Source organism: Balaenoptera borealis (assembly GCF_965194805.1).
Source record: "Balaenoptera borealis genome assembly, chromosome: 5".
Lineage (NCBI taxonomy): Eukaryota > Metazoa > Chordata > Mammalia > Artiodactyla > Balaenopteridae > Balaenoptera > Balaenoptera borealis.
This window is the reverse complement of record NC_138862.1, coordinates 104806001-104821110: the sequence shown is the minus strand read 5'-3', so window position 1 is coordinate 104821110 and position 15110 is coordinate 104806001. Positions and strand designations below refer to the sequence as shown.

Sequence of the window (15110 nt, the reverse complement as noted above, 5' to 3'; positions counted from 1 at the left end):
ATCTAATCATATCATCACGTAAATGGCTTCCATTGTTATAAGGAACTCTTCAAGGCCTGTAACCTCTCACCAACTGACCACTCTTACCCTGTATTCCACGTAGCCCACATCCTAGGACTAAGGAAAGATGCTAACCATCTAAGTTAAGCACATCTTTGTACACAGAAATGTTCATGGGGCACCCCCAAAATGCCTGCACATGCTTGGACTTCTTCAGAAAAGGGGTTGCAGAACAGTCAATGCAGTGATATCTGTAGTCCGGCTGCAAGTCTCTCCTGGCATGGGGTGGGGGAGGGGTGGTGTTCAGGCTCCCTGGGGCCCTCATTCTGGTTGAGGGAGGTTGGGAGGTTTACTCCCTGCTTGTGCAAAAGGACCTGAGCAACTTGGGAGAGTCTGACCCGTGTGAGGAAGAGGAAATAAAGAGGAACTAATTTTTTTGCAAGTGTCCTATGTCCAGCTGTTGTACTGGACATTTTACATTTTACATTTTATTTTACTTATTTATTTTTAATTGGAGTATAATTGTTTTACAAAGTTGTGTTAGTTTCTGCTGTACAATGAAGTGAATCAGCTATATGTATACATATATCCCCTCCCCAGTGATATGTAACTCTTAAAGGTAGGGATAATGAGACCCAGAGAAAGTGAGTCTTTTACCCAATATCACACAGTAGTGTCTGGTCTAAGTCCTTTGGACCCCAGGCCAATGCTTTTTTCTAGCATACCATGTAGCTTCTCTAACATCTGCCCCAGGAATATGACACACTCGGGAGACTGCAAACCCCTTGTGATAGACACTTTTCTTTTTAATAAATTTGCTTATTTATTTATTTATTTATTTATTTATTTATTTATTTATTTTTGGCTGTGTTGGGTCTTCGTTGCTGTGTGCGGGCTTTCTCTAGTTGCGGCTAGCGGGGGCTACTCTTTGTTGCGGTGCGCGGGCTTCTCATTGTGGTGGCTTCTCTTTTTGCGGACCATGGGCTCTAGGTGCACAGGCTTCAGTAGTTGTGGCTCGCGGCCTCTAGAGCGCAGGCTCAGTAGTTGTGGTGCACGGGCTTAGTTGCTCCGCGGCATGTGGGATCTTCCCAGACCAGGGCTCAAACCTGTGTCCCCTGCATTGGCAGGCGGATTCTTAACCACTGCACCACCAGGGAAGCCCCATGTTACCTTTTATGACCTACCCTTGGAAATCATCCAGAGCCACCTCTGCTGCGTTCTGTTGGTTCAAGGGGAAGGACCGTATACCCCAGCTCTTGTCTTGATGGAAGCATGTTAATGTCACATCGTAAGAGCATGTGAGATGGAATATATACATACATATATATATATCGGTTCACTTGTCTTTGGAAAATAAAATCTACCACAATGTTGAAAGAATTTGGATGCCTTACTTTTATACCAGGGGGTGGAGGAGGGGAGGAGAGGTGAGAGGCAGGGAAACATGATTATTGCCATAGACCTGGGGAAAATTGAATTACCTATCAATTTTATAGTTATATGTATTCTCAGGCTCTTGCTCTCTTAGTCAGTTTGGGCTGCTATAACAAAGTACCATAGCCTGGGTATATTATAAACAACAGAAATTTATTTCTTACAGTTCCGGAAGCTGGGAAGTCCAAGATCAGGGTGCCAGCATGGTCAGGTTCTGATGAAGGCCCTCTTCAGGGTTGCAGATTGCCTTCTCATTTTATCTTCACATGGCAGAAGGAGAGCAGAGAGCTCTCTGAGGTCCCTTTTAAAAGGGCACTAATCCCATTCATGAGGGCTCCACCCTCATGACCTAACTACCTCCCAAAGGCTTTGTCTCCAGATATCTTCACACACACTGGAGGTTAGGATTTCAGCAAATGAATTTGGGGCTGACACAAACATTTAATCCATTACACGTGCATTTGTTCTAAATCATTAGACTATAAGAACTGTTATACACACTTTACGTTACAATGACCCACAGTTCTCAGTGTCTTTTTCTGTCCCAACTCCTCCTTCAAGCTTCAGCTTACGTTTCCCCTTTTTAGTAAAGCTGTCCCCTCCTCCCCAGGGGAGTACATTCTGCTTCTGCTCCTTAACCTCCTTGTCAGGCTCACAGAATTCAAGATATCACTTTTGTAACACCTAAATGCTTATATTACTCCAGTGACAGTAGTTAATATCAAGCATCAGTGGGGCAATATTTAATATTCCATTCTCTGATGTTCTTTTAAGCCTCTAATATTTAAGGGTAAACTTTAAATTATATCTAGAAGTATATTGACTTACTGTAACTACAAAACCCAAGATGCAGAAACATGCTCGGAAGAGCTTGCCAAAATGTTACTTCTAAGAGCCTGTTAATGGGCTTTAATATTTTATTTTGGATTATGCAGATAAAGTTTATAAACAAGATTGTTAAAAAATAATGGGGATGAGAAGCCTTTCTATCTCTTTCTTTATATCTGAGTAGAGGGAATAAAATTCACGTTTACATCTCCACCCCTTTGGTCGAGGACTGGGGCCATTCTTATTCTCTCCAGATTGATGCAGAGCCCCCCCCCCCCACCGCCCCTGCCAAAACCTCACATCAGTTCTGAACAATGACCAACCTCTATTGAGAGCTTATCATGTACCAGCCACTTTACATACATCATCTCACTGAATTCTCACAATGATCCTGAAAAGAGGTATCATTATCACAATTTCACTGAGCTAATTGGGCAAACCAGTGGCAGCACTTGGATTTGAACTCCTGTCTGCCTAATTCTAAAACACGTGCACTTTCAACCACCCCACACACCCTGTCTACTAATGCTATGGTAGGTCATGTGCTAGAGCCTTGTTAAGGGCAGCAGAGAGCTCACCAGACAGGCAGCCATCTGTAAGCACAGGGCTCTTCTGGTTTCCCTCCTAGGCATAACAAGATCGGGGTTTAAACCCTAGCTCTTCCTTTTTCTGCAACTTTGAACAAGTCACTCTCTTGAATCTCACTTTCTTCTACATTATCTAAAATAATGTACTTAATGAGCATTTACTCTGCACTAAGCACTTTGGATTAACTCATTTAAGCATCACATAACCTTAGAAATTAGATTCTATTATTACTCCCATTTTATAGAGGAGGAAATTGAGGCTTGGAGCAATTAGGTGACTTGCCCAAGGTTCCAGAACTAGTGGTAGAGCCAGATTTAAAACCAGGTCTGTCTGATTCCATGGCTTAAATTCCTAACCATGCAGCATAATTGTCCCTACTAACGCTTTTCTGATCCATCTTGTTAAAATGAACAAGATGATATATGTGCAAGCATTTTGTAAAAGTTAAGCATGAAACAAACGCTGTTGTATTTCTGTTAGCTGTTTTGACTCTGGTTATGGTAGGAAAACCGCGGTGGAAGAGAGGCTCTCTGGGAATAAACGTCCACATAAACAGAGGAATGTAGAATTCTGGAGCCAGCACCACTATACTCTCTGGAACCAAAGACAGGCAGCCAGAATCCTGTATTATTAGATTGTTCCACTTAACAGGATCCGTTTTGTTCAGCTTTAAGAAAAAGTAAATCACTGTTAAATGTCTTTCTGAACTGCTTTAATTATAGATTAGCCTTGTCAATCTTAATAAAATTATGCCTTGTGTTTGAGGTTTATATATGGAAAAGTGCTCAAAAGCAATTACTTTTGAGGAGCAGGACAGGAATAAAGACGCAGATGTAGAGAATGGACTTGACACGGGGAGGGGTAAGGGTAAGCTGGGACAAAGTGAGAGAGTGGTGTGGACTTATATACACTACCAAATGTAAAATAGATAGCTAGTGGGAAGCAGCCGCATAGCACAGGGAGATCAGCTTGGTGCTTTGTGACCACCTAGAGGGGTGGGATAGGGAGGGTGGGAGGGAGGGAGACGCAAGAGGGAAGAGATATGGGGATATATGTATATGTATAGCTGATTCACTTTGTTATAAAGCAGAAACTAACACACCATAGTAAAGCAATTATACTCCAATAAAGATGTTAAAAAAAAAAAGTAATTACTTTTATTTCCCAAGCACGTCATTTGAAAAATTCTTATATTCACAGCTTGATCCTTTTAACTCTATTCTTAGACTCATTTTTAAGGTGTTTTTTTTTTTTGGCCATGCCACATGGCATGTGGGATCTTAGTTCCCTGGCCAGGGATCGAACCTGCACCCTCTGCATTGGTAGCATGGAGTCTTAACCACTGGACCACCAGGGAAGTCCCTCTTAGACTTATTTTTAAACTGACTCTGTCTAAAACTAAATTATGGCTCCATGATATTGAACAGTTTATATGTCACATTAGTGACATGGTCATTGATTTTATATTTCTGTCCAGACTAGTAGATTTTAAGCAGAAACATCGAGGCCCCAGCAATAAAAATGTACATCTACTTCCAAAGAATCTGCTTTTATTATTACAATAAGATGAATTTTTAAGAAATCTTCAAGATTCCTGATTGTAAGGAATGCTCTTAGTTGGTGGTGAACAGCCCTATTTTCTTGTAGACTTATTTAAAAAGTGGTACTTGCCTAAATTATGCAGGGAAAACCCAGTCTATGGGAAATTAGTCTATATAAGAGAACCCTAACTCCTCAAAATATTAACTGGAGTTTCAACTAAAGAAAAAAAAAAATGGCAGCTTAGGAGTGTGGAGAGAGTTCCTTGATCATGCAAGTTGGGAAAATGCTACTTTATATTGCTTCCTCTTAGAGAATCACAACGTATCTTAACAAATTAAAGGCTCTGAAAAATCCTGAAGCAGTGAAACTCACATGATTTTCTGTAACTGGGCATTTCCCAAACTTACTTGACCACAAAACTCTTTTTCCAAATGACAAAAACATTCCATAGAATTCATGCTCTGTAAGACTTTGGCAGTCTATTATAATTGATTCTGAAATAAAAATGACTGAGGCATGTGACCAAACCACTTCAACTTCCCAAGATGGGCCGTGCTGAGAAATACAGCTACCTACAAATATAATTTTTTACCTTAAGATTAATTTCTTTTTTTAAAATTTATTTTATTGAAGTATAGTTGATTTACAATGTTGTGTTAATTTCTGCTGTACAGCAAAGTGATGCACTTATACATATATATAGATTCCTTTTCATATTCTTTTCCATTATGGTTTATCACAGGATATTGAATATAGTTCCCTGTGCTATACAGTAGGACCTTGTTGTTTATATCCATTGTATAAACAATAGTTTGCATCTACTAATTCCAAACTCCCAACCCATCCCTTCCCCTCTCCCCCACCCTGGTGAGATTAATTTCTAAAAGGAATTTGGCAATGCAGAATAACATATTGATGGAAAACTCACAGCACACTCCAAAAACCCTACAAATTAAATTTAGTGTTATTTATTTATGTCACATCCTATTCCACAAAGAATTTGCTATAACTCATAACACTTATACAAATGGCGAAATATGAATGGAATCAAACAAAAAATAAATTGAATTAGAAAACCAAGGCCATATTAAAGTAGAAACATAAATATGGGGGGCGGGAACCAGCACAAATGTTATAACTAAACTTTAAATTTAGTTCTGAACTCCCCAGCAACCAAAACCAAAAGCGATTCATGGCCATTTGCATAATAACCATGATGAAAAAGGAGAAAGCTTTGACAAGTTCATAAGGAAACAAGGCTTTTTTGGACTGAATTCTAAAAGAAATCATTCAAAAGGGAGAATTTCATAGGCGACACAATGCTTCCAACCATTTTCCAAATGCAGTAACAAATTTATGTGGCTAATTCTTATAGCATTGCCAGTGATAAAGCTCAGGCCAAATATTAAATTCTGCAAAGTTAATGGGTTCCATTTGTCTTTGGCTGATTCAGGAAGACAAGTTACAAATCTAATAAAGTCATGATAACCCTAAAACAAATTAGCTTTGTACTTCACCATTTTCAGAATTAAACTAACAGGCAAGAAAAGATAATGAGCTCTTTTTGGTAAATAATAATAGTTAACACTTATTTAGAGTTTTCTATGTGCCAAACAGTGTTCTAAGCACTCTATATGTGTTCATTCATTTAATCCTCACAACAACTCTACGAGGTAGGTATTATTATACCCTTTATTTTACAGATGAGGAAATGCAGACCCAGAGATTATGTGCCCAAGGTCACAGAGCAGTACTAACACTGTCTACTGTCACTTGCAATTGAGGCCAACTTTTCCACATGGATGGGTGCCAGTCTTAGGCAACAGAGTGGCGAACACTACTCCCTTCAATCTATACAAGCAGAGGGATCATGTAATATGTCATCTTTGCGTCCCTAGAACTGGAGAAGGTGGTTCAGGGGCACTGTATCAGTCAAGGTCCAAGCAGAAAAACAAACCATTCTGAGCACTTAAAACAGAGGGAATTAAATACAAGTGACCGGTTACACAGGAAGAGCTAAGAAACCCCCAGGAGATGGTGGAGCAGCCTGGGGATGAGCAACAGTGGGAAAGGGGAAGTGTTCCTACGGCACCCCGGGGACTGGGGTTGCCCTCCACACACCTATGGGAGCCATGAAAGAGCTGCCAGAGCCCCCACTAGCTTCTCCCTTTATCCCCCCTCCAACCTCCCACTGGCTGAACCCTGCCAGAATCCCAATAACAGGGAAAGGTACCCTCTAGGGATCAGCCCTCCTATGATACAGGGCAGAGCTGTAAATGTTGAAGAATGGATCTAAAAGTTAAAACGCCCAAGACTGGCCCAGGTATTAACAGTTAAAATGTGAAAATTGTGTCTTCCAGTAGCTGGAGCTAATGGGCTTCAAGAGGCAAATCACTGGGTAAATAAAAGCTTGTTCTCTAAATCTCTGGTCACTCTAACAAGGGGAAAATCCTCTTTCTGCTTGAAAGAATACGTAAGTAAAATACTTCATTCTGCAGGTAGCAAAACCATGGTATTGTTACTCAAGAGAGGGCTACGTGTTGAAAATATGAAGAGTCATACACTTAGGTAAATTAATTCCATAAAAATGCATTTAGCACTTATGATGTTCAAGTTGCCAAGGCAGAGATTCCTAAATGATGTGGCCATGGCCTTCTGGAGTGCTGTAAGCTCTTCATAGATGTGCTCCCAACTCTGATCGATCCATTTTGTCCCAGCTGAGCACCACGCATGCATGGTGATGCCTGTCCCACGGAATGATGAACAGAGAGGGTCCTGTGACTTGTGGTCAGCAGGATAAACCTTGCTGCGGGAAGTAAGAAGAGTGACCTAACAGCAAATCGGGACTATAGGAAGATGGTGTGCTGACAGGAACATCTGAGAACTTCGCCTCATGAATTTCTAATTGCGCACAGGAAAGCAGGCAGGAGTTAACATTCAGACAACATAGCAATGGGGGGAAGGTAGTGTGTGAGCCGGGGAACCCTCCAGGTGAGCTTCCCAAAGTACTAGTCAAAATGATGCCTGTCCACAGAGAGATGGAAACCACTATTCTACAGGGGCCCAGACACAAAGCCTACTGCTGTGAATGGATTTCTAGAAACCCCAGGATTAAGGTATATACACAACCACCCGAAATATGAGGTAGAAAATGAGAATTACCACAAATGAGAGATAATGTTAGGGATTCTGAAAAGAAAGAGATAACTTCTAGCTGGGGACAGTGGATTTGGGGTTGAGTAGTATAAATTTTGGAAAGGAAGTGACATTGGAGCTGTGTCTTACATGGTTTTGACCTACAGAGGTGGGAAAAGAGAATTCCTGGTGGAGGGCACAGCCAAAGGGAAAAGACAACGTCTCTAAAGCAGGGGGCTTGGCCGCTGTCTCAGGTAGTCATTTATGGAAGTAAAGGGTGTAGGAAGGAAAGAAGTAGAAAATCAAAATGAAAAGGAAATTTAAGATTAGACCCAAAAGGCTGTTTAAAAATTCATCATTGCATAAATCTACATAAATGTAGATCTGCAGAAATGAAAATTGTTAAGGGAAATTTTGGATATTTGGCTATAAGCACAATCTTTTAAGGCAAGTGTCTTGGAAGACAGTTATTCCATGCCATTTAACATTAGAAGCAGGGTAGTGGGTAGACGGACCACAGCCCTGCCCGGGACCAATGGGCAGCTCAGAGTCAGTGCGCCTGGTCCCGCTGCCCTGGAACTGTGTGGTCCTGGGCAGGATCCTGAGCAACAGCAGGCACCTCACGCTCCATCCAGTTCTACAGAGAATATTCAGAAGGAGGTATTAACAGCCAATTTTTCTTTGTAATGAAAGGGAGGCAGAGCATATTACTAGTTTCGAGTCAAAATAATGGAGCATAAAAATGTTTCACCTTATGAAATTACTTCATCCTTATGAAATTATTTCATTATGAAATAATTTCATGCTATGTGATTTGTCTGCCAGTGCGAGCATTTGGCTGGTACATCAGTCGACTGACAGATATATTCTAACTTCAACAATCTGACCATTTTAAAAAGTATGAGTGAGAAAGAAATTCATTCAGCTGATATAACTGCAGTTCTAATTTCAGATCTTCTTGGCCTCACTAAATATCTCTCATAATATTTATGGTTTGATTTTTATATTTCCAGCAATAAAAAGGAAAGTTTGCCATGAGAAATTAACTGATAAATTGTAATAAAGCAAAATTAAATAGAGAAAGTTAAGTCATTGATAAATAATGTCATACATTCATTTTGCGTTTCAGAACCCAGTATATACTTAGTTTCTCCGGCATGTACCATTAGCATATTGATGCGCATTAGATGGCCTAGTTCACGTGTAAAGAGTGTAAAATAATGAAGGAAGAGAATTTATTTTTTTGTTTTCAGAAATGCATACAAAAATAGCTGACCTATCACATTATTACCTAAACCGTTACTAATGGGTATTTGAAAGTGGCCACAAAAGTGACAGAAATAAAAGCTTTACGTCCTCAGAAGAATCTCGTATTCATGGTCCGGAATAGAGTCTAGCTCTATTTTCCTTGTCAATGGCCTCTTAACGCACCCGAAGTTGTCAGAGGGAACACAAGTGCCTCACCCCAGGGGTCCTTTTGGCCCGGCCCAAGTCAGTGAGGAAGTGAGAGTCTTCCCACCCTTTTTAACCAGACTTGGATTCACAAGCCTTGGATCCCACCTTCAGCGCAGCCACCAACTTACTCTGCGGGATGTTTTTAACCTCTCTTCGCCTGGAAAAAGGGATAAGAATAACTTCAACCCATTTCACAGGAATGTAGGGAGGAGAAAACAAAACAATGCATGGAGAAGTACTCTGAAAGCTGAAAGGCCAAATACAAACATAGATGTTATTATTTTCCTAAGAGCCTGAATATACTCAATCTTTTGTTTCTAACTTCAAGCATGGGAGAAAGATTTCTGTTTCCTTTTGTGCCTAAATTGAACAAAAGGTACAAACCATCTCACTCTGACTTTTCTCCTACTTCAAGCATTTGGCTTGAAGAAAGCCTCTTGTCAGCGAGCTGCCGACCCACAGAGTTGAAAGGAAAGCCAGACTGTACTCCAAGTCTGGCGAGTGGAGGTGGAGAAAACAGGAAAGAGTGCTGGAACTTTCCTGGTCTCCAGGGAAAGATTGAGCAGGACTGCAGAGGTAACTGTATTCACACAACCGGTTACAGACCCTGCAGGGAACCGGATTTGGCTTACAACTGAACAACAGTGAGGCATGGCTTGACGCTTCTTAAAGCCAACCTATGAGAGGGTCTCAGCTGTGGAGGTAGAAATTACACAGGCTTTGTCCCAAGCATAAGAGATGACGTGTGAAGGGTCCTCCCAGCTGGGGAACTGGTCCCCATGAAGTTTCCCCTGCCTGGAGCACATCGTTTCTCTTAGGCTTGTCCTTTCCTAAGGAGCTCTTTCTTAGGGAGACCGTTCCAGCTGACACCTCCACCGCACCCCAGCCCAGACCCCATCCAGCGTAAAAACTCAGAGCCCCTGAATTTCTCCTTTATAATCATTGATCTTCGCCTGGAATTAGTGATTCATTAATTTGACTGATTAGCAGTCTGTTTTTCTCTCTCCCCTCCCCCAGCAAGCTCCCTGAAAACAGGGAACCCTTTGATTTCATAGTGTCACCAAAACAGAGCAGAATGCCCAGTTCAGGGTGGGCCCTCAATAAATATTCATTAAATGAATGATGAAAGAAATACAATTTGAAGAGAACTTCAAAGCAGAATATTTCAGATCACAAATCATTCCTAGGTAGGCCCATTTATGCAAATATACACTATTTATCATAAAACCCTCAATTTACTGGTGCTCAGGGAGACCATACTGCAAATGGAGGGAGACCGTAAAATGAGCAGGCAAGTTAGTAGGAAGGAAAAATGCTGCACACCCGAAAAGGGGGTTCTTAGAGACTGGATGGTTTACAAGGTCCTAACTGCCCACGTTTAGACCTTAAGAAGGAGGGACGAGAACAGGGCAGAGCTATTGCTTCCCAGGTTTACAGGCACAAACTCCCAGTCAGCAGACATCAGAGAGAAACTCCCTTCTGGACCAGGCACCATGTGACAGAACAGAAAGTTGCGTGATGGGGCCACCCACTCTTTCTCAAGCTATCAGGACAGCTTCCAGAAGCACAGGTGAAACAGCAGCCAGTTTGGTTGTGTTCTGTTTACTTTCTTCTGTTCTAAAATGTTGAAAAGTATGGCTCATTAGGCATTCATTCACATGAATGTAAGTAACGAGGAAGATACATTTTTCAAAAAATATTCTTCAAGCACCACAGCAAGATAAAGCAGTTAATTGTTCTTAATTTTTATCAAGCTGTACTCCAAGAGACCATGCTTTTTGGATAAAAGTCAGTCCCCATCCCCCTTTCATCTGTTTTTTTTACTCTTGCACACACTTATTTACACACAATTTAGTGCCAATTTTCAACAAAATAAGGTTTCTTTTTAATTTTTACATTGTGATCTTCCTTTATCTTTCAATTATTCTATGGAACATATAATTAAATACCATCTTCCTCACTAAGTGGCTTGAATTTATGACTTCCTGAGAGCTAACACATTTATTTTTGTGTTAAATATAAAGAATAAGGACGCTGAGTAGTGAAGATCATGTCTTTTCTGGGGCTTTTAAAGCTATAGAGTTTCTTTTCTTTCCTTCAAAAGGTTGTGCACAATAAATTACATTGCAAATAAAAATGAATTAAGTGAGACTGAGAGATCAGAGAAGAAATAAAGAGGCGCCGGTTTCTGTAGAGGGTCTTTAATGGACGATGCTTTGGGACTATCAATTTGGAAAGAAAAAAAATCAAATAAAAATCCATTCTATACTCATTTTGCAGACCTCATCCTTTTCTTTGTTTTCATATAAATAACCCTGCCAATGTTTTATTTTATATAAGATCTATACTGTTTTTCTACTGTGTCCTAATGGTCTGCAAACAAATTCTAACTCTCTTAAAGGCAAACAGAAATTAAACAAATTAAATGCTGTTTGTTAAGTAATTTCAAAATAACAATAAGCAGGACACTTTCACTTATGCATCATCCATCGTACAACTTCCCCTTTACTTTCGCCATTGCTCCTACTATGACTAGCAGAAATCCTAAAAGATCAGATAATAAAAACCCAAAGAGATCTTCACACTTTTTTCAATTTCATACTCAAAGTCCATCTCAATCTGTGAACTGCTTTCACCTTTGAGACTGTTTGAAACCCATTAATTTTATTCCTCCTTTGGGAAAGTAAGAACAAGTCATGATCACAGAGGAAACGGCCATTTCTTTCCCTCTGTGGAATCTCTCCTTTACTGTACTCCATTTAGCAGTGGCTAGGACTGCAGACCTGGGTTTATTTCATGCTCGGGAGGAATCATTTATTTCTCCATAATGCTGAGCACCTGGCAGACTTCCTTGAATATAGAAAATGTTCAATGCAAATTTGGCAAAAGAAAGGGTGAATGAAAGAATAATACAATTTTCATTGTTTTAAAATGAATCATTTCCACCCTGTTATCTTACTACAGTTTGAAACCCCTTGTCAGTCAGTCTTTACAAAATAGGTTTTAGGCCTCCCTATAGAGAAACAGATGATGGCACAGAGAAATATTGTGGCTTTAGGAGAGCTTAGAAAGAAGGACCTGTGCTCTACTAAGCTTCACATGACGTAGTTTTGTCTGAGTGACACTTTTGAGATTTTTCCTTCGCTTTTATATTTTTCCTTTGCTTTCCTATATTTTTGCTTTCCTATATTATATTTGCTTTCCTATATTTTTCCTTTGCTTTTACTTTTTTCTCTCAATGACTATGGAATTTCCCGTTTGGTCAAGTGTTTAAGGGGACCAGGTGTTTAAGGGGTGAGGGAATTAATTAATCCTACAAAGATGACTGTTTCAGTCTGCCTTAATAGAAGCACAGGTTCCTGGTGCTCTAAGGCCACCACCCAGCAGATGCGCCTGTGTCAGGGACCGCGTAACTGCCATCCCTCCCGTGTGCGCCAAGGAGCTTAACCACGGAGCGGTGACTACTTGCCTCCATGTGCTAAATGGGAGCACAGACTCCCTTTAAGGCAAACTTTGCAAACAAGAGTAACCTTGAAAAAGACCCTTTAGACGCAGATCAACGCTCAGGAACGTTGCCAACCACTTACACTCCCCTTTGACACTTCACAGATGTGTTACTTACGCTGGGGAAGAGGCCTCCTTCTACCCCAAACCCAAATCCCTGCTCTGTCCCTTGAGCTCAGTGGGGGCTTGTCGGATGAGCCCCTGGGGAAATAGGCACGCCTTCTCTCCTTCGTCAACTTGGGTCACTTTGGCGGAGTCCTCCCTGACCCTCTGGGAATACTTCCGTGGTGTTGTGACCTTAGTCTCTCCGGAGAATTCTCTATCTGTTCTGGAGGTCTCCTGTGGGTACCGGATTTCCAGCCCCCTGGATCTGCCTGAAAGCAGAACCACCCGGCGGTCTCCAACCCCCCCAAGCTCTGGGACTGCTGCGGGGCTGCGCTAGCCATTAATGGCCATCATCCATTTTTAATCAGAAAGATCACAAGAAGGATGGTAAGCGAATCCCAGTCGCAAGTCAATTTAAACAACATTCCCGGGGAAATCCAATCATTTAAAACTGAAACACCTACGCGAGCAAGAGCCCCCACCCGAGTGGCGGGGAAGAGCGAGACGGCTGACTTAAGATCAGGGGGCTCCCAGGCTGAGCGCAGAGCGTTAACCCTTCCAGCGCCGGAGGGTGCCAAGGGGGGCTTGGAAGAGCGCGGCCGGCCGGGGCCAAGATGCCCACGGCAGCCCCACGCAGGCTGCCCCTGCCATCTTGGGCGGTTCCGGACGCCCTGCGCCCGGCCTGGGCGGCTGGGCGCGCGGGGTTAAGGTCAGAAGCTCAGGAGGCTGTTCAGGCGCGGGAAGCGGCCGCCTCCCGCAGCCTCGGCGCGCCTCGGGCTCCTCCTTCCGCCCAAGCGTGGCCAAGTGAGGACTGCTCCGGCCGCAGGTAGCAGAGGCAAGGGAGGCGGCGCGCGGGACCCGAGCGGAGCGCCCGGGGAGGGACTGACGGACACGCGGACAGACGGATCCCCCCGCGCCCCCGGACCTTAGCAACGGTACGCGCGGGCCATGTGGGGACCCGGGGTCACGGCCGAGGGCCTGTCGGTGGCGCCGGCGCCGCCACCGCTGCTGCCGCTGCTGCTACTGCTGGCGCTGGCGCTGGTGGCGCCCTCGCGGGGCGGCGGGGGCTGCGCGGAGCTGGCGTGCGGCGAGCGGGAGCGCTGCTGCGACGCGGCCAACGCCACCGCGGTGCGCTGCTGCAAGCTGCCGCTGCACGCCTTCCTCGACAACGTGGGCTGGTTCGTCCGCAAGCTCTCCGGGCTGCTCATCCTGCTGGTGCTCTTCGCCATCGGCTACTTCTTGCAGCGCATCATCTGTCCCAGCCCACGCAGGTACCCGCGCGGACAGGCGCGACCGGGGCCACCGGGGGGCGCCGGGCAGCCGGGGGCCGCGCGGCCGCCCGACGACAACGACGACGACGACTCGCCCGCGCTGCTGCGGGACGAGGCGGCCGCCGGCTCTCAGGACTCGCTGCTGGACAGTGGAGGCGGTGGCCGGGGCCGGGCAGGCGGCGGGCGCTCGGCCCCTTCCTGCGCCTCGGAGCAGGAGCTGCGCGTAGTGTCGCCGGTCTTCCTGCAGCTGCCCAGCTACGAGGAGGTCAAGTACCTGCCAACCTACGAGGAGTCCATGCGGCTGCAGCAGCTCAGTCCCGGGGAGGTCGTGTTGCCCGTGTCAGTGCTCGGCCACCCGCGAGGTGGAGGCGCCGGGGAGTCCGACGGCGGCGGCGAGGTCCGCTTCCCGCTCATCTGAGCGCCCGGGGCTTCGCGAGGACCACGCGGACAGAACCGGGCCTGGGGCTACGGGTAGGACGCAAGGCCGGGGGGGCCGCGGCCGCCGCCGCCAGTTGTCTCAGACCCCGCCTGTCGCCCGGAGACTGGGTTCGGGCCATCCCCACCCCCGCCTCCCCCGGGATGTTAAGTTTCCCTACGTTTCATTCGGTTCAAGGAAACGTTAGGCACGCGCGGCGGGGGCGACAGCAGCAGACGAGCCCAGAGCGCAACTTTGGAGGACGTCCCCGCCCTAAGCCTCGCCTCGGCTTGAGTTCACTTGTAAGTGCCTGCTTCCCGAATCAGAGAACATATGAGCTTCGGGAGAAGGGCAGTAACCTTTAGGGATGAAGCGAGAGGGACGCAGTTCCACTCCTTTCCCTCTCGCCTGGACAGGTAAAGGTCTCCCAGGATGGGCGGAGGGCGAGGAGGTGAGCCGTGACTGGAGACTGATGCGCGCGGGTCTGGAAGAGCAGCACCTAGGTGTGGTCGAATCCCTCCCTTGAGGAGAACCCAAGAAAACCCTTCCGTGTCCTCCTGGCCAAGCATAGTCACAGCTCACAGGTTGGTGGGGGAGAGCCGTGATATCCGGTTAGTTGCCGTACTTATGCAGCAATTACGCGTATCCAGGACCATACTCGTAATAAGGTACAGTTGAACTTTTGATTTTTCAATAACTGAGAAGATATTTATATTTATTTGTCCTTTATTTTTATATTTTTACCATGTAGTAAACGCATCCGGAGGGTATCTCCACAGTTAATGACAAGATAATCATCTTAGCCCCTTTGTTAGGCCTTAATGGCCCAGAAA

General features: G+C 44.5%; 1 protein-coding gene across 1 annotated transcript; it reads left to right on the top strand.

Annotated features, from left to right (window-relative positions):
- Window positions 1-401: 401 nt before the first annotated feature.
- On the top strand, window positions 402-14425 carry LOC309629742 (putative membrane protein C3orf80 homolog). The gene has a single exon (XM_082394244.1). It carries the CDS (start codon window positions 13540-13542, stop codon window positions 14278-14280), a length of 741 nt encoding a protein of 246 aa, XP_082250370.1. The 5' UTR covers window positions 402-13539; the 3' UTR covers window positions 14281-14425.
- The last annotated feature ends 685 nt before the right edge of the window (window positions 14426-15110 follow it).

Excerpts from the sequence above, each read along its gene's own strand:
- LOC309629742 (XM_082394244.1), top strand. The coding sequence starts at position 13,540 with ATGTGGGGACCCGGGGTCACGGCCGAGGGCCTGTCGGTGGCGCCGGCG.